Source organism: Xenopus laevis, chromosome 6L (genome assembly GCF_017654675.1).
Source record: "Xenopus laevis strain J_2021 chromosome 6L, Xenopus_laevis_v10.1, whole genome shotgun sequence".
Taxonomy (NCBI): domain Eukaryota; kingdom Metazoa; phylum Chordata; class Amphibia; order Anura; family Pipidae; genus Xenopus; species Xenopus laevis.
In genome coordinates, this window is record NC_054381.1 from 51,132,212 (window position 1) to 51,152,729 (window position 20,518).

The 20,518-nt window shown below is 37.1% G+C and overlaps 1 protein-coding gene across 1 annotated transcript in view; it reads right to left on the reverse strand.

The window, feature by feature from the left end:
* Positions 1–1,633: 1,633 nt before the first annotated feature.
* gadl1.L (glutamate decarboxylase like 1 L homeolog) overlaps positions 1,634–20,518 on the reverse strand; it is a 143,247-nt gene continuing 124,362 nt past the window's right edge. Inside the window, exon 15 of the mRNA XM_018267472.2 lies at positions 1,634–2,334. Within this exon, the coding sequence (XP_018122961.2) occupies positions 2,161–2,334 (174 nt within the window). The 3' untranslated portion in view covers positions 1,634–2,160. The remainder of the gene's footprint in view (positions 2,335–20,518) is intronic.

The window sequence follows — 20,518 nt, forward strand, 5'->3', positions numbered from 1 at the left end:
TTTTTATAATAAATTAACAGCAGTTAGAATATTTTAACTCTAGTTGTTTAGTATTCTCAGGGAAGAGGCTTTAGTCTAAAATCATAAAGTTCCATTGCAAAAGAATGTCCCCATTTCAGTTTCAATATCTTTAAAACCCTGTAACACCGAAAATTAGTTTGCAGTACATGTAAATCTAGTATTACCGTACACTGATATAAACAGCATATTTGCTTCAGAGCTTAAATAAAGTTCATATAAACAGTGGGGGTATAAAGTCAGTTTGTATTAGAGCACACACTGCAAATAACAGATAAGCTCTTTAGAATACAATGGTTTATGTATGTTGTAGAGATAAACAAAGGTTAAATATCATTCATGACTCTATAGCACTATAGCATTCAGTTCTTTTTTTAATATAAAATAACTTAATTCTAGGTGCTGTCTGAACAGATACAAATTGTAAATTTGGAAATAAATCTCACTTTATGGTATTTCTGGTGCTTTAAATGGTAGTTCACCTTTAAGTTAAAGGGATACTGTCATGGGAAAACATTTTTTTCAAAATGAATCACTTAATAGTGCTGCTCCAGCAGAATTCTGCACTGAAATCCATTTCTCAAAAGAGCAAACAGATTTTTTTATATTCAATTTTGAAATCTGACATGGGGCTAGACATTTTGTCAATTTCCCAGCTGCCCCTGGTCATGTGACTTGTGCCTGCACTTTACGAGAGAAATGCTTTCTGGCAGGCTGCTGTTTTTTCTTCTCAATGTAACTGAATGTGTCTCAGTGAGACATGGGTTTTTACTATTGAGTGTTGTTCTTAGATCTACCAGGCAGCTGTTATCTTGTGTTAGGGTGCTGCTATCTGGTTACCTTTCCATTGTTCTTTTGTTTGGCTGCTGGGGGGGGGAGGGGTGATATCACTCTAACTTGCAGTACAGCAGTAAAGAGTGACTGAAGTTTATCAGAGCACATGTCAGATTTCAAAATTGAATATAAAAAAATCTGATTGCTCTTTTGAGAAATTGATTTCAGTGCAGAATTCTGCTGGAGCAGCACTATTAACTGATTCATTTTGAAAAAAATTTTTCTTCCCATGACAGTATCCCTTTAACTTTTAGTATGTTATAGAAAGGCTAATTCTAAGCAACTGGCCTTCATTTTTTCATTTTTATAGTTTTTGAAACATTTGTCTTATGACTGTTTTCAGCTTTCAAATGGGGGGTAACTGACCCCATCTTCTGCATGACTACATAATGATTGTTATTGCTACTTTTTATTACTTATCTTTCTAGTCAGGCCCTCTTCTATTTATATTCCAGTCTCTTATTCTAATTGATTCATGGTTGCTAGGTTACAGTGGACCCTAGCAACCAGACTGCTGAAATTGCAAACTGGAGAGCTGCTGAATAAAAAGCTAAATAACTCAAAAACCACAAATAATAGAAAATGAAAACCAAATGCAAATTATCTCAAAATATCACTCCCTACGTTATACTCAAATTTAATTTAAAGGTGAATAACCCCTGTAAGTTCACTCATTGTACAAGAATTTACATTAATATTTAGGAGTATTAGCTTTAGTATCATTTTAAGGAACATAAACCTTATTCATTCTAAGAGGGCACTTTTTCTAAAAAAAAAAAAAAAAAAAAAAAAAAAAAGAAGCCAAAAATCTTCTATGGTATGGCTTTAAAGAGGCTGTCTGCCCAAAGAACAGGTCTTTTGTATAATAAATTAAAGAAATTCTAAACAACTTTCCAAGTGCACTAGAAAACAGAATCTGTCTCTTACTATTCTCTCCGCTGACTTTTACTGACCATTGAAACATGGGTTTATGGTCAGCTCTCCTGGAGCCAAGACTCCAATTCCCACAATGCCTTGCATGTTCTGTTCTTAATAAACCTGTGAAGAAGGAGAATAACAGGAGTGTGCATGGTATTGTATACATTGGTGTCTTGACTGATGGAGAGCTGAATCTTTGGCCTGACAACCCCTTTAATTGCCAAGATCTTACATATCCACTGCCATCCACTGTCATTGAGTTTATTAAGTGAGAGAAAAAACCTTGAAAAATCAACTTGTTTTAACTTAATAATTTAGGGCTAATTAGATTTGTGATTCAGCTGTAGCAAAGTTCAAGCACAAGCAGCACAGCGTGCCGCTCTACCAAAGCTACAAGTCTCTGCCAAGACGTTCAATCTCATCCAGTACGAAGTCCATGTCTTCCCGGCTCACTTGGGGGCTGATAACGATGTGGCGGAAGAAGTTGACCTTATCTCGGTGAGGTTGATAACCCACCATCATGCTCCCCTTCTTCATCATTCGTTCCTTGATTGTAGGAGCCACCTGTAGGTTGGACATAAAACATACTCAGTTCAGAAATGGTGCGAAATGTTCTATCGAGGAGGCAATAGACCATCATGATAAGAGTAATAACAGTTTTTTCATTAGTCTGCCATATCAGCAAAGTCAAAGATAAGTGGGGAGGAACTAATTTATTCGACTTAAGGTGGCCATAGACGCACAGATATTATCTTATGAAATTAATTTTCGGACAATATTCGGTCCGTGTATGGTGGGAATAGAGCTGACTGATATGGGCAGAAGACTTGGATACTGGTCGGCTTGTCGATCGAGCTAGACAGAAGATCTGGTGCCTTTGAAGGCACCCAAACATCGCCCATTGTTAGTGCTGAGTCAAATACAAGTAGATAGAAGTAGAATTCTATTGATTCTACCTGTACTGTATATCTGACGATTCAGCTCTACACGTTTGGAAAGATCTTTTCCAAGAAAGATCGTAATTGTTAAGTCTATGCCCATCTTTAGGTGGCCCAGAGAATGAGCAGGTTCTGCAAATCATTTCCAAAGACAAATAAATAATATGGGTATATTTTAAAGGGACATATGAGAATGTTGGGAGCAACACTTTACAACAACATTTTGCACCAGCTCCCAATAGAGGAACATGGATCTTACAATACTGATCCTGTGTGGCCTGTGTTTATCTATCTGCCCCTTCTATGTTCATGTAATCATCACGGCAGACATTAACTACACTTCCTCTAGAATGCTCGGGACCTGGGGTGTTTCGGATCAGAGATCTTCCGGTAATTTGGATCTTCGTACCTTAAGTCTACTAGGGAATCATGTAAACATTAAACAAACCCAATAGGCTGTTTTTTCTTCCAATAAGAATGGATATATTAGTTTGGAACTGGTTTAATATTACAGAGAGAAGGAAATGTTTTAGGAATGTTTTAGAGGAGACATAAATCTCATATAATAAAGAACAGATTAAAGGGCAAGTCAACCCCAAAATAAAAAGTTGCCTAATAAAAGAAAAGTCATTTCTAAGCAGCTTTCCAATATACATTTATTTCAGTGCTTTTAAAGTAATTTGTGAAAACAATTGCTATTGAAAGCAGCATTTGCTTAACTCCTGCTTGTTACTTGTTAAACAATGTTGCAAAAGTCTTAGTTCCCCAGCAGCAAAGACAGGTCTGTCAATCAGCTGCCCATGTCTTACATTATATCAACAGTCTGAGGCACCAGGGAAGGGAATAGAAAGGACAACCACTGCTTTCAATAGGAATACATATACAAATAACTTAAATACCATAGACAATTTGTAATGAATGTATTTTGCAAAGTTGGTAAATTGGTTAGAATTAGGCAAATTTTTATTTTGGGGTTGACAAAGGCCAAGGATAAACAATATCAGATTGACAGCTCCTGTTCATTATGTAATCATAAATATACTTATAAATAATGTGCACAGAGAAGAATAAGACTTTTTAACATTTCCCAGTGAATGTATAGAAGCAAAAGGTGCATGTTGCTTATAAATAAGGTATTTTTCCCTTAAGGCAGTAAAGTGCTAAAGAGAGGAAACATAAAGCAGCTTTACACAACAAACATTACAACATGTCAAACATACAGTTTGATTTTTATTCTTTCTGCCACAATAATCGATGAGAAGGTATGCAACGGTACTTTTGTTCTGAGAGTCTCATGGGACGTTAGATCGGTTAAATATAAAATAGATATAAATAGAATATAAAATAGAGCTGAAGAAAAGGAAGACGCCTGCAGAACTTGTCTCTAGGTTGATGTGTCATCAGAGGCCCCTGCCGGCTATTGATAATTATTAGCTGCAGATAAATGCTTGCTAATATATCAAAGTGAGTGGAACTAGAAGAGGCATGCCTAGGGTTCTGCTGCTTACTGTACTTGCTGGAATCCTCTCCTGTTACAGAAAATAGTCAGTAATCTGCAACAACATAAAAAACAACTTCTCTCTCTCTTTAAAAAGCTATGGGGAAAATTCACTAACCTCTGGAAATTCACCAGTGACAGCTTTGCTCACATCGCCACACTTCGGAAGGCAAAAATTCGCCAGGACAGCCCTAATTCACTAAAATGAGAAGTTGCGTCCAGGGCACCGAACGATGGTGAAGTTTTGCTAGCGTTAATTCGGCAAGCAAAGCGAAGTTGCGCTAGCGTTGGCTAATTTGCATACGGTGGGAAGTTAAAGTTGAATGGACGTATACGTTGCAGCAAATACATTATACTACACAAGCCCAGGGAAGCTTAATAAAATAAAATAAAGTTGTTATATTGCCCTACACATGAGCCCAATGTATAGTTTAGGTGCCACATTAGGAAATGAAGGGGGGAAGCCGGGTACCCTAAAAAAAAATTACGATCTTTTGCAGCCTATCACCCTAAAAAATGAAAAGTCGCCAGCGTTTTTGGGACTTTTTGGGAAAATTCTTTTGAGGAAGTCCTCCTATCTACTCTATTGCACTTTACCTGGTCTGAGGTGACGAAGGCAAGTCTGGCGCAAGAGATAACGTTCAGTAAAATACGCATCTTAGCGAATTTGCGTAGTTAAGTCCATTCGCCAGAGCAAAAATTCGCCTGGCGTTTGAGTGCGAAGTAGCACTACAGTCTTTCTTCCTTCACCTGTTAGTAAATCGGTCCCCAAATGACGTCACGCTGGAGAATTTTCGCCAGCGTTAGTCACTTTGCCCTTTAGTAAATTTGGCCCTAAATGTTATCTGTTCATGATAATTTGCCTGAGAACAGAAGAGGGCATATATAAAGAGCATATTGTATTTACACAACAGAGTGGATTACAGAGTAAACATTCACATGTGCTATTGCTTAAAATAAACCCAATCTCAGGAGGTTCCATTTCTAAGCAAACAGGGTTTCTGCCTATCACTCCTAATCCTCTAAACCTTATCTAGTACACATGAAATAACCTAAATAAAGAGGGAAACATGAAGCAAGAGATATTTGTGTATGTTCTTTATATTTAACGTCTGGACAAGGTCTCATGATGGAGAGAGTCCCCCGGATCGTCTTGCCACGTGTTCCACTGAGATATGAGAACATTGTTATTTCCCAGGCTACAAGGTTGAGAAAAATCCCATGACAAACTCCAAATAAATTCACAAATGTCTTCTTATAATATTGCATCTGGCCTTAAAAAAAAAGAGAATCGTTTCCAGCTGCTCATAAACAGGCAATGCTGAGAAATACCGGAAAGTGGGGAGAATGCAAAAAGCAAAGGGGAATGAAAACACAGAGGTGGGAGGAGCGCATATTTTAGGCATGTCATGCTGAGGCCAATCATTAACCTTTTGGCCAGGGGGCGGAGTGCCACGCTGCCATGTTTGATCTTCTTCCTAAACATTCACTGAGCAGAATAAAGCTGGTTATTATTAGTAAACACGTCAAAAGTCCTACAGTTACTCTGCTTGGGAAAAGAACCAAGCATGGTGATGGGGCGCTGTAGAAGAAAGTAACCTTCTGGCCTGGGGTGCTTTCTATAGTCCACCCCACCACCATGTTTGATATTTTCCCAAGTATCCCCTGACTAAGTGAATGGCCAGTATAGTAATTCTGAAGAATTTGCTCTACTGCACATGCTCTCAGCTTTATTCTACACAGAGGACTAACCTGGTAGTGCAGAGCTGTAGATCATAATGCTCGAGGCCGTTAGGATTTCTATTGAAGAGGTATATGGATCTGACCAGAAGGTTACTTGCATCACTGTCAGAGGGACACCGGGAAAAAAACCAGGTGGGCCCAGCTGACCCAGACCCCCTCCCTTTGGATTCTGGGGATGGTTCCATGCTTGTTCGTAGGTGTTAAGGAGGAGAAAGGCAGTATATGGTATGTGGTGTTGTGGGGAAAGGTGGATGCTGGGAGGGGGCCCTTGAGGTTCCAAGGGATGGCCTTCAGACTGCAGCTCCGGCGGGACTCAGATATGCCAGTCCGATGCTCACTGTCAGAGTCCAATGAACTGTTCACCCACCCCAAGCATTTTCACGCTTCATTCTCCATTAAGGGGCATACCTGTATTTATGAAGGGTCGAATTTCGAATTGAAAAAACTTCGCAATTTTTTTTTGGGTCGAATACGTCTGTTTTCGATCGAATATGTCCGTGTTCGAATCGCTCAAATCAAATTAATATTGAATCTACTGAATTCGATTCAAATTTTTTCCTCAAAAAAACATCGATTTTTCAAAGTCCACCATAGCCTACGGGAGGTCCCCCGTAGGCTAAAACAGTAATTTGGCAGGTTTTAAATGGCGAATGGTCAAAGTTGAATTTTTAAAGAGACAGTACATGATAAATTTAAAACATTTTTCATTCGAAAATTCATCTCGACTTTTGATAAATCTGCCCCTAAAAGTTTGTGGAATTTCAGCTGCTAAGGGAAGTACATTTCTCGGAAACTTGAACGAGTTTATCCCAGGTATGGGATCCATTATCCAGAAAACCATTATCCAGAAAGCTCCAAATTACGGAAAGGCCATCTACCATAGACTGTCTTTTATCCAAATATCCAATTAATCCAAATTAATCCAAATTTTAATATGTAATAATAAAACAGTAGCTTGTAGTTGATCCAAACTAAGATATAATTAATCCTTATTGGAAGCAAAACTAGCCTATTGGGTTTATTTAATGTTTACATGATATTCTAGTAGATTTAAGGTGCAAAGATCCATTTTCCGGAAAACCTCAGGTCCCGAGCATTCTGGATAACAGGTCACATACCTACAGACATATTGTTTTCTTTAATTAAAAATAGTTGTAAAAAATATGTTAAAGAGTATAAGTAAGATGTTTTTTTGGTTTTCTTAATTTACCTGCATCAATACTGTATAAAGTGCACAGATTAAACCCACAGACTAAGATATATACATCTGAAATCCACTTTCCCCCACTCATATATTTCCTCTCTATCATCAGTGTTCCACGTACATTTCATAGTCTCTAGCCATATGACGCATAGAAGAACATTTCCCAATCTCTTATCTAAACAAACTGTACTGCCAGACGGAGAGCAAGAAAGGATAAATGGATAAAGGAAACAAAGACTGACCAAGTTATGTATAAACACAAGTGATCTAATAAGAGCTGTCATCGGCTCATTCAGCCACAGTTGAAATATGATTATTCATATTCCAAATGAAACAGGGTACAAGGAGTTCACTAAATATTTCTCTTAAAGTTACACTAAATCCAAACATCCACAACATCCCCTAATTCTTTATAGAAGTTGCCAAAACTACACATGACGTCCGGGCTATGATGTGGTGATCGGTAATTGGCCGATCTCTGCGTCAATCATAGGGAATCCTGCCTGGTTTTCTTAATTTGGAAAGCAGGGCAGGCAGTTTTGCTCCAGGAAACCCTTCAAAAAACCGGGCTGTGCAGGTTAAAACCAGGTGGCAACCCTACTTGTCAGTCATCTTGCTGTTATCTTACATACGCTGATTATGATGTCGTTTATTTCTTCATTACACTACGCTGTAATCAGACAGAGATAAAGAACATACAGTATCTGTTCAGTACTGGGAAAACTGTGCTTAAATCTTCTAACTCCTACTGCAGGAACAAAGAATGTGGAGGCAGATTTACACCGATCCAGTGGGATTCTCAGTGGAGGATTATTTTGCATTTTAATGCAGCCGTGGGCCCTGCATAGCAGGCGAGGGGCATATTTACCATATAGGCACTCAAGAGCCTGAGCCTAAGGCGGCAGCTTTAAGGGGGCAGCCCATGGATGTCTATATAGGAAAAACCCCACAAGGGGGGCGCTTGCAGGTCCAGTGCCTTCGGCAGCACCGGACCTGAATATGCTACTGGCTGGGGAAATATTACAATATTGCTTTAAGAATAGAGCCCTGATGTTTCTGGACTACAGTTGTGAACATGCCCTAAACTTGATATGTTGAAGTACACTGGGGTTTGAGTAAAGACAGAGTGGTAGAACAGTGCTATACAGAAGGATTAAGTGTCCCTTTAAAACATACTTTGAGCAGAATATGGTTGAGCAACATTGAGCTATTTGTATTTTTAAAGGAAAAGGAAAGGCTAAAATTAAGTAAGCTTTATCAGAAAGGTCTATATAAATACACCAGTAAACCCTCAAAGTAATGCTGCTCTGAGTCCTCTGACAAAAGAAATACTGCATTTCTTTCCTTCTATTGTGTACACATGGGCTTCTGTATTAGACTTCCTGTTTTCAGTTTAAACCTCCAGGGCTAGGGCTTGAGCATGCTCAGTTTGCTCCTCTCTCTCTCCCTCCCTCCTCCCCTCTCTGCTGTAATCTGAGCCCAGAGCTATGAGTGAACAGGGAGAGACTCAGAGAAGAAGTGATGTCACAACACGCTAATATGGCAGCTGCTATCCTAACAGAGGGAGTTCTAGAGCTGTTTACTCGGGTATGGTAAAGCATTCTACAGAATAAATATTGTGTTATAGCTTGCACTATTGTGGATAATTTATTGACAGTTAACTGCTTCCGTAGCTTTACTTCTCCTTTACATCCTTTTAACATAGAATAATATAAAAACTCATCCCCAGTCACTGAGTTTATCTGAAGAGAGAGGTCTGTTCTGTGTGGAATTATATGACATAGCAACATGAGTGCTTGAGAGCACACGTGTGTATACATTGCTGTGAATAATAAAGGGACACATATAGTATGCCTACTTTGCAGTGACAGAGGGGGGGGGGTCATGGGACGGTTTATGTCCTCTATGGCAGAATTTGATGTGTTCTTTACAATTCCCTCACACCATGATGGATAGTAGTGTAGCCTTTATGTGCTGTTTGTAGAATGACTCATTTCATGCGACTATTGCTCATACTCAGATTTGCACATGTAACAAGGCCAGAGAAAACTACGTGACTAAGAGCTCTCACTCAGCAGGGATTTATGACTAAACATTCCTTTTTACATTTTAATCATCAGCACAGTGAAACACATTTACTTTTTTTTTTACTTTTACACACATTCCCAACACAACTTATCTCTCACCCCTCCTCAGTTTCACACTTAAAGGAATAGTGTTGGTTACAAACCACTGTCAATCTAAAGTCTTCAGTAATGTATGTGATTGTTATTATTGGGGGGGGCACCTATATTCCAGAGAAGTTTACCCATATGGGAGCTAATTAGCATCTGTTTTTTAGTACATAAATTGCAAGTTATGGTGCTGTTTTTCATAGTTTTTTTCATAGTTGATGTGTTGCTGAGACTAGCATATTATCTGGCCAACTGGGCAGTTCCCATGATGCCTTTGATTAAAGGGGTTATTCACCTCTAAACTTAATTTTAGTATGATGTAGATAGTGATATTCTGAGACGAATTTGCAATCATTTTTTATTGTTTGTGTTTTTTGAGTTATTTAGCTTTTTATTCAGCAGCTCTACAGTTTGCAATGTCAACAGTCTGATTGCTAGGGTCCAAATTACCCTAGCAACCAAGCATTGATTTGAATAAGAGACTGGAATATGAAGAGGAGAGGTCTAAATAGAAAGATGAGTAATAAAAAGTAGCAATATTGATACATTTGTAGCTTTACAGAGCATTTGTTTTTTAGATGGGGGTCACAGACCCCTCATTTGAAAGCTGAAAAGAGTAAAAAGAAAAAGGCAAATCATACAAAAACTATAAAAACTATAAAAATTAAAAAAACGGAACATTGCTTAGCATTAAAATTCGAATAAAAAAAGACCAACCGAAATTTATTGAAAAATTTGAATTTTTTAAATTCAAGTGAGTAGGCTTCATTCCATCATTCGAATCGAATTGGATCGCATTCGAACAAATTCGATTCTAAGTATTTTTGGAAAAAGGTCTAGCAAATAACTAAAAATGGGTTCTAGGAGGTCCTCCATAGGCTTAAACAGCAATTCGACAGGTTTTAGATGGGGAATACTCAAAGTCGAATTTTTAAAGAGACAGTACATAATAAATTTCGATATTTGAATTTTCAAATCTTTTTAAAATTCGAATTTGGACTATTCCCTAGTCGAAGTACGCTAAAATGAGCTCTAAAATTCTAATTTAAAAATGTGATTTTTCAATTCAACCTTTGATGAATCTGCCCCTAAAAGTTAACTTTATGGTTAACCACCCTTTTAACTGGTGAAGAAGAATAACATAATTGTGTAGGGAGTTGGAGAGTTGGCTGCTGATTTTTGTTACATAATTTCTGGAGTCAGTCAAACAAGAAAGGGAAATAGCAGACAGATACTGCTTTCCATACCAGTGATATTTATAAATAACTTTAAAATCATTAGAAATGTAAAATGTATAACAATGCTGGATAGAATTACATTGTATTTCATTATACAAAAGGAAAAAAAACATTTCATTTTTAATTCTTTGGGAGGACATCCATGGCCAGTTAAAATGTAAAAGTTAAACTGGTTTTTATTTGAAGTTATTTGAAGGTGAACAAATGGTATCCATTATAAGTTGCCATCTTTTTTATGCAGATACTTTTTTTTTTATAACTGATAAAGATATATTTTTAGAAAGTTTAGTCTTGTTTAGTTTAGTCTTGATATCCTCATATTCAGGCCAAAACAAAGTTGTTAAAATTATTAGGAGACTTTAAAGGAGTTGTTCACCTTCTTAACACTTTTTGTCAGTTCAGTTGTTTTCAGCAGAAAGAAAGACTTTTTTATCGTTTCTCCAAAAGTTTAAAGTTGAATGTTCCTGTCTCTGGTGTTTCAGTCCGGCAACTCAGTAATTCAGGTGCAGATTCTGAATTGCTACAGTTTGCTACATTAGTACATTTCTCAATAGCATCTGTGGAACATTAGCAACTATTGTATCAATTATAACAGCTGCCGTTAGGGCAGAGACATGTGGGATTCAGTGAGATTTGTCTCACGAGGAAACTTCGGGCGACATTCGGAAAACAAAGCACTCCGAGTTCCATCCCACCGGCGATTTAGATTCTAGCAGGCGGGAAGGCAGTTTTGGGAGATTAGTCACCCGAAGAAGAGGTGGTTTGTTGCGGGGGGGCGACTAATCTCCCCGAATCTCCACGTGTGTCTCTGCCCTAAAGGAAACTCAGGGATTCTGCTCAGCAGTGACAAAGAAAATGTATCAGTTTAGATCAGTTACAGAGTCGGTGACCCTCCTCCCAGAGCTGCTTTAGAAAGATAAAAGAAGGTGAAGAATAAAACTTAATAAACTTCAATATTAGAAAACGGTCACAAAAAGGAGGTGGAAAGTCACTGAAAAAAGCCTATTTCTTAGCTATAGGGGAAGAAAGTACAAAACATATTGACAAAAACTCCAGGTCTCCCAGCCTTCTATAGCGGCATATGAAAAGCTTGGGGCTGTGGAATGTAACATGGGCAAAGGTCAGTGACATGTTCAAATGCAGCTATTACTTCCTATCTTTGAACATTTGCTCGGAAAAAAAGACTTTAATGGCTTATTGTTTACTTCACTCCATTGAAGAATAAATGGTACCATGTGAAAGATATGATGCAGTTTTCACAAGCCATAGAGGCAGGTTAATTGGTTCCTGATGAAATTGACCCGAGTGTGTTGGTTTAATGTTATAGAGACTTTAGATTGTAAGCTCCGCTGTGGGAGACTGATATGAATGATGAAAGCGCAGCATGTGTTCCCAATATGAATAAAAATAATACAGTTTATACTGCATTTGTATATGTTATGTGTCATTGTGCCTTATTGTGTGTATTAGTGTGTGTGAATATTTATTGATATATAGATCATTTATTTATGACGGTATGGTTTGAGATAACTTTTGATATGTTATAAAATGGCTCATTCTAAGCAATTTCTCAGTTGACCTTCATTTTTAATTATTATAGTTTAGTATATAGTTTATAATTTTTGAATTATATGTCTTCTTCTTCTGACTCTTTCCAGCTGTCAAATGAGGGTCACTGACCTCATCTAAAAATATGTGTTCTGTATGCCTACAAATGTATTGTTATTGATACAGGTATGGGATCCATTATCTGAAAACCCGTTATCCAGAAAGCAAGGAATTGCAGAGCTGCTGTCTTCCATAGACTCCATTTTATCCAAATAATCCACATTTTTAAAAATGATTTCCTTTTTCTCTGTAATAATAAAAAAACTAAGATATTATTATGTCTTATTGGAAGCAAAACCAAACTATAGGAATTATTTAAAGTTTACTAGTGATGGGTGAATCTGTCTGTTCACTTTGCTGAATAATTAGCAAAACAGCGAAAAAAATTTGTAAAACTCATTGAAGTCAAGGGGTATCAAAATAATTTTGGTGCACTTCAATTTTTATAAGCAATTGATTTTTATAAGCAAAACTATTTTGTCCAAATGCATTAATAAATGTCCAAATCATTTTGATGCGAGTCAATTTGTATGCGCAAGCTAATTTTGACGTGCTAATATTGTGGCAAATTTTTCGCTGCAGTTTCATGAAAAATTTACGGCCAGCGAAACATGGAAATTTGCCACGAATCCATGTCTGGTGAATAAATTCAGCCATCATTAATGTTTACATGATTTTATAGTAGACTTAAGGTATGGAAAGACCTGTTATCTGGAAAACCCGAGCATTCTGGATAACAGGGCCCATACCCGTATTTTTTAGTACTCAGCCTTCTATTCAGGCCTCTCCTATTCTATTTCTGTCTCTTATTTAAATCAATGTTTGGTTGCTAGGGCAATTTGGACCCTGGCAACCGGATTGCTGAAATGGCAACCTTAAGAGCTGCTGAATAAAAATCTAGATAACTCAAAAATCACAAATAATAAAAAATGAAATCCAGTTGCAAATTGTCTCAGAATATCACTCTCTATATCACACATAGGGGCACATTTACTTAGGGTTGAATATCGAGGGTTAATTAACCCTCGATATTCGACTGTCGAAGTTAAATCCTTCGACTTCGAATATCAAAGTCGAAGGATTTACCGAAATTCGTTCGATCGACGATCGAAGGAAAAATTGTTCAATCGAACGATTAAATCCTTTCAAAATTCGAAGGATTTTAATCCATCAATCGAACGATTTTCCTTCGATCAGAAATTGCAAGGAAAGCAATTGATGTTCGGTAGGTTTTACTTGGCGAAGTAGGGGGTCGAAGTTTTTTTTAAAGAGACAGTACTTCGACTATCGAATAGTCGAATAGTCTAACGATTTTTAGTTTGAATCATTCGATTCAAAGTTGTAGTCGAAGGTCGAAGTAGCCAATTCCATGGTCGAAGTAGCCAAAAAAAAAGTTCGAAATTCAAAGTATTTTTTCTTCTATTCATTCACTCGAGCTTAGTAAATGTGCCCCTTAAAGTTAATTTAAAGATGAACAACCCCTTTATTGTGTTCACTTTCTAACCTGTCAGGATAGTCCTGTCAGGGAATGTAAAGTGACTGCTTACAACTGGCACATTGGTGTTTTGTCTATCCTTTCTTCAGTTGGAGAACAGAGGCGGAGAAATTGCCCCTCTCTGCCTGTCACCACTATGAGCACATGTACACTAATGAGCATTATGGCACCAAGGTCCCCCTGTCAATGCATTTGTTATTTACTATTAGAAAGAGGGATGAAAGGCAGAGAGGAGTGTTATCTGACATTGTTCTGCCTGTGGGTAACAGCTGACAACATGTCTGTGTGTCAAGGATCAAAGGGCTGTCATTTTTATTGTAGCCTTAAAATGCAACTACTTACCCCAACTCACTTTCCAAACACATGACCCAGGTAGTGCCAGTAGAGGGTTTTGGAGGAAGCACAACATTTTCCATTGAGAATGTGAAGTGATCAGGACAAAGTATTAGTAATAAAAACATAAAATAGCTCTGGGCATGCTCTGAGCAACAGCTCAAATACATAGGCTTTTGAACTTGAAATTGAAGTAAAAGTTGAATTTTGATTATTAGATTCAATTTAAAAATATAGTTCATGTATAGTGCTGAACGTCCAAACTTTCAAGCTATTTTATTCCGTGAATCTGCAAGCAATAAGTACTTGGCTAAACAGTTTATTCAACATGTGTTAAGATGTAACGTAAAAATGACATTTGTTATATTTTGTTACAAAATGATTTGCAGATTTAAGACACTTGCACAGTTTTTTTTTTTGTCTTATGTTAATTAGAAACAAATGCCCCCAACTTGCTGGCCCTCAGCTGGGACAATGGAAATACCAAACACTTGCAAGTCAGACATGTCTAGTCCGTTGGCTGGAGTAGTCTGTACAAAGTCTGTACAAAGTCTGCACACGATGTCTTTGTGTGGCTACGGCATACACAGCTCCTTTTTTTAAAGGATGTACCACACTACATCTTGCATAGGCCGATCATATGATCACGCTAACATTTGCAGGACATATTAAATAAAAATGTCCAAGTCATGCAAAGGGTGTAAGATGTGTCCTTTCAGATGGGATTGCTATAAAAATTCAATAAAAAACCTTATGCTTATGTAGTATTGTAATGTAGTATAGTTTAACAAACATTTGTCTGTATTTCAGTTTTCTACTTTTTAGTAGAGGACAACATTCTTAGAACGCCATTAAACATCTTCATTCCACATGACAGGAGACAAAATGATTGACGTTCTAGGACAGCTGTTCTCTACTGAAAAAGTCTATTGTATTTGAAGGATGGAATGGACAATCCATGGAAGGGCACCCATTCAAGTTTGTAAAATCATGTTGGTTTATAGAAATCCTGGTTCATTTGGTGAAAGGAGGTGGTGTACAGACAAGTACTGCTCTTCTCCCTATGGGTGATAAGTCTGAGTTGCTATACACGGTCACCTTCCAAAAGAAAATTTGATTTTTAAGGCAAGCAGCATGGTTGGGGTTTTTGGTAATTAGCTATCATAATTGTTACTCAGTTGTTTAAATGCACTTTAGTAAAAATAACATAAATGCAAAATAAACTCTTACCCCCATATGTAATAAAAGCCACTAAGTTTGCCCAGGAGCAGTAACCTATGACAGCCAATACGATTCTTGCATACAGGTGGCTAGTAAATGGTACCTGCTGATTGGTGGCTATGAGTTACTGCTCCTGGGCAAACGTAATGCCTTTTATTACATAACCCGGTAAAGGGTTTATTTTTCATGCTGTGTAAAAGGTGGAGTGAAACATTACCAGGGATTTTCATGTCCTTTAAATACTTAATGCCTTCATATAGATCCCTGGTAAAGCCACATCTTGAGTATGTGAAATATGCAGTGCAGTTTTGGGCCCCAATCCTTAAAAGAAACATTCGTCTAAAAAAATCCTTTCCGTTATTCTCAAATACTGCACAAGAAATCTCTCAGACCATTGTAGACTTGATCTTAGGAACTGAAAGAATCATTATTTGCTTTAATTAAAAAATAATTCTTTACACATAGCGGGGGGGGCTGAAAAATAGCAGCAAAAGAATGAGATTTTTGCTAGATTTTAATGTTAGATTTCATGTTCTTAAATGTTGCCAGCATTAGGAACCAAAGTCAGTCAAGGTCATTTACAAAGACCCATGGAAGAAGCACAAGAGCGGCCCTTAGCATTTTGTTTCCTTAGTCTGGTTACCCTCTACATCTTGCACTACATAATAAAAACTCATTCAGGAAGCACTTCTTCCCAGCATCTGTACTGCCTCTATACTGCTTTTTACTGCTTTGTTTATTTATCTCTATTACTCACAATGGGACAAAAAGAAATCATTTACTATGTACAAATAAAAACTATTAGGGACAAACAAATCAAGTACCAGGCTAAACTAGACATTTTGGGCTATACTGACCACAGTTAAAATATATACATGTATGAGACCTGTTATACAGAATGCTTGAAACCTGGGATAAGGGGTATTTTTGTAATTTGGATCGCCATACCTTAAGTCTAATAAATAATCATTTATATATTATTTAAACCCAAAAAGATTGGTTTAGCTCTAGTTATGATTAATAATATCTTAGTGGGGATCAAGTACAAGGTACTGTTTTATTATTACAGAGAAAAAGGAAATCATTTGAAATATTTGAATTATTTGATTAAAATTGAGTCAATGGGAGATGGCCTTTCTGTAATTTGGAGCTTTCTGGATAACAGGTTTCCAGATACATATACAGTATGTTACATTATTTTAAAAAAACTGAAGAAATTGCATTTCAAATATCCTAAACATCATTTCACTGAAAAAATATAAAAACAATCCCTCCATGTACAATATCATTATCTAGTTTATTAGAGCATTATAGTTTTGCCTCATAAGGTAATCTACTTTTAAATGATTTTCAGATCCATCCCTTAGCATGTTCTGTTATAACAAGTGGACTGAAACCATTTCAGTATTGCCAAACCACAAAAAGCGTGTGTGAAAGCCAATAACTGTTTTCCTCGTAGTATTCTGCAACTGGATAAAAAGAAGAAAAAAAAGAAAAAAGAAAAACTTTTGGTTTAACTTCCAGATGGCATAGGCATGTAATGCTAATGTCAAATCCCTTGTTAAATAGCAGAGAGAGAGAGAGAGAGAGAGAGAGGAGATGGTGCATTAGTTCTACTAATAGACCTGTCAGCTACTACACAAGATCTTAACTAAGGGGTTGAAGTTCAACTATGGTACTTGTTTTTGTGTCAACATGCCTAAACTATTGTACTGCACTGTTCATTGGTCTGTTATACAGCTAAAAGCTGATACAAAATGCTTCCACCAGGCTGTAAACTTGCCATTACACACCTGCTTTTTGTTGGTGTTTCCCAAATTGTGGAACTGGCCCCCCTTGAGGAAATTTTGAGAAGTAGCCAGTGGTCTTAAGCTGGCCATAGACGCAAAGATCCGATCGTTAGAATCCTCGAATGATTGGACTTCCCTATCTCCCAACCTGCCACTAACCTTCAGTTTAAATAAAGTAGTAAAAGAACAGATCAGCCGATGTTCTGCCCCTGACAGCAATCGTACGAAAGTTATGTCCGACAAAGCGGATGAGAGTCTCCCACTGAAAATCATCAGATCGCCGATACATGCAGAGATAACAGAAATCTTTTAACCTGGCCGATCGTCCAAATGACTGATCTCCATTGGACAAAAAATGTCGGGACTCTCCACACACGGTCCGAAGATTGTACGAATCGAGGATTCGTACGATCAGATCTATGGCCAGCTTAAGTCTGAAGGCCATTTCTCTGTACCTGTTACCTTACTAGGAGTCCTGAGCAAAGGTTGGAACAACAAGGGGGTTAAACTAAATATTTACAACCACTGCTCTTTGTACATTATTGCATTGACTACATGATTGATCTGTAAACATATGAAACATTGCACAGGCAATAGCCAAGTTAAACGAGTGGTTCACCTTTAAGTTAACTTTTAGTATGTTATAAAATGGCCAATTCTAAGCATCTTTTCAGTTGGTCTTCATTACTTGTTTTTTTTATAGTTTTGTCTTTTTCTTCTTCTTCTGACTATTTTCAGTTTCCAAATAGGGGGTCAATGACCCCATCTAAAAAACAAATACTCTGTAAGGCCACACATTTAGTGTTATTGCTACTGCTAATTAAACATCTTTCTATTCAGGCCTCTCCTATTCATATTCCAGTCTCTTATTCAAATCAATGCATGGTTGCTAGGATAAAACTTGACCCTGAAAATGCAAATTAGAGAGCCGTTGAATTGAAAGCTAAATCATTCAGAAAACCACAAATAATAAAACATAAAAAACTATTTCACATTATCTCAGAATATCACTCTCTACGTCATACTAAAAGTTTACCCCTTTAAGTATTTTTAGCCACTTTTTACATAACTCTGTGAACTCAAATATCATCAGATTGTGGACACAAGGGAACCTGGAATTGGTTTAGAGGTTAAGTAATCAGCCTTTGAAGTGGAGGATCATACTAAAGATTCCCTGTGGTAACTCCCTGTGACCCTGGACAAGTCGTTTAATCTTTTTTTGCCACAGAATACTGTATGTGTCTATAATGGCTTCTTTGAGCCTATGGCACCTGTATGTTATGTCTTGTGCACTGAGTAGCATATACAACACAAATGGATGGCATGGAAGAAGAATACCCTCAATATGACACCTATGTTGATATATTAATGTAATTTGCACACAATCCATACAAATATGCTCATTTTGAGGTCGTATTAGTGTATCACTTATGCATATTAGCAAGCACAACATTCTGTTGCACTGTAGGTATAAAGTTTATAGAAATTTCCTCTGATTTCAGACAATTTTTAGTAAATGTGCAAACAGAATGAGCAAAGCATTATTTTGCTTAATGTACTAAATAGTTAAAGTTCTCTGGCACAACTATAATCACAGAAGTTATCAGCAGCATTTACGTATGTTGCTGGGAAGAAATCCACATCTGCAAAAGTGATTTTGGACTGTATTTTGCATTATTTCAGGTGTGTGCCTTGTGTATCCTCATTTGAACCCTCAGATTTATACACTTAACTATGTTTTGTTCCATTGCAAAAACATCTGTACATGTCAACTCAAATATATATGTATAATTATATACAGGGTATTACTTCCCTCCCACATCCATAGACATACTAGCAGCCTTTAAAGAAATCCAAAAACTCAAAAACTAATGGATATGGATGCTGTCATAAATATATGTACAGTGTACAGGCATGGGATCTGTTCTCCAGAAAGCTCTGAATTACGGAGGTTATTTATCAAGGTCCGAATTTATCTCAGTATTTCTAAGTTACAAATCCGAGCAAATCTGAATTCCCAAATGGACCTTATTTATGAAGAAAAAAAGCCAGAAAAAATAGGCTCGGGCAAACTTCGGGGCTTTCTCCCTGAAAACTCAGAATTATTCTGGGTTTTCCGCAAAAACTACGATTATTTTCGGATAGCGGTATGGACATCAGCGCAGAAACTGGGACCAGAAAACTTTTAACCAGAAAGTTTAAAATGGATCCTTTTCTTTTATTCTCTTATTCCCTCAAACCTCCAAGATTAGTAAACTTAAATGTGCACTTTAATCTTTATCTTCTGAATTGTGTGCTTGAAAGTCTCCACTTTTAGTTATTTTCAAAGTCTTACAATCTTGGGGGAAGGCCTTGTGGATATTCCTGCTTTTGGGGACATTTTAGCTATTAAAGGGGAAGTTCAACTTTAAGTTGGCTTTTGGACAATAGTGTATATGATGATTTTCATTCATCCAGGTAGTATACAGTATCTAGTAGAAGTCTTAAGCAACTGGTATACTTGAAAAAGTGTCACCACTCATTTATGCAGTTTTATCAGTTCAACTGAGCGGTAGGGAATTCCCTGGCATTTTAACCCTTAAGAGAAATACAGTCATTGCAATTGGTTCCATTGAACTAGTCAGGTAGGTGAAACTTACAGAGGTGTGTAAGTGTGAACCAGTCATAATGGTTACCATTATTCTCATTGTGGCATGTAGTAATTATTCAATTCAGCCCTTTAGTCATCAAGCTCCATTTTCCAACTTCCATTCTGGAATGGACTGCCTCGGGGATCCATGACCAACTCCTTAAGATTAACTTGATGGTAACTGACCAATCAGAAACTGTCACATGTACCTATGGTCAGTCTCTAGCTTAATAGAATGGGTCACATTCGTAAGATAATTCCAGCAGTTCCTGCAGTGAGGACACAGATGTTAGACCCAATGGAAGGATGAGTATCAGGGAAGCAGTGGATTTAGATCCAACATATCCATTTTGTATTTTTTTTTAAATTAATAAGCTGGTTTTGCTTTCAATAAGGATGAATAATATCTTAGGTTGGATCAAATACAAGGTTCTGTTTTATTATTACAGAGAAAAAGGAAATCATTTTTAAAAATTTGGATTATTTGGATAAAATGGAGTCTATGGGAGATATCCTTTCCGTAATTTGGAAACTTTCTGGTTTCTGATTAACAGATCCCATACCGCCTTAATAGGTATGTCAATTCCCTTATAATGTTGATTTAAGTTATGGGTAAAAAAGTATGATTACTGCATTGATGACAAAAACTCACTCAATTGAATGCACGCATTATTAGTTTTAAATTATCAAAATGAGCATATTTAAAATGTACTGAACCAAGTAGAGACTGATAGTAGAAACTATAGCATGATGTGTTACATCACATTATGGGGCAAATTTACTAAAGGGCGAAGTGGCTAACGCTAGCGAAAGTTCGCCATCATGACGCCATTTTGCCACTTCACTGGCGTAAATTCGCTAGCGAAGTGGACCTACT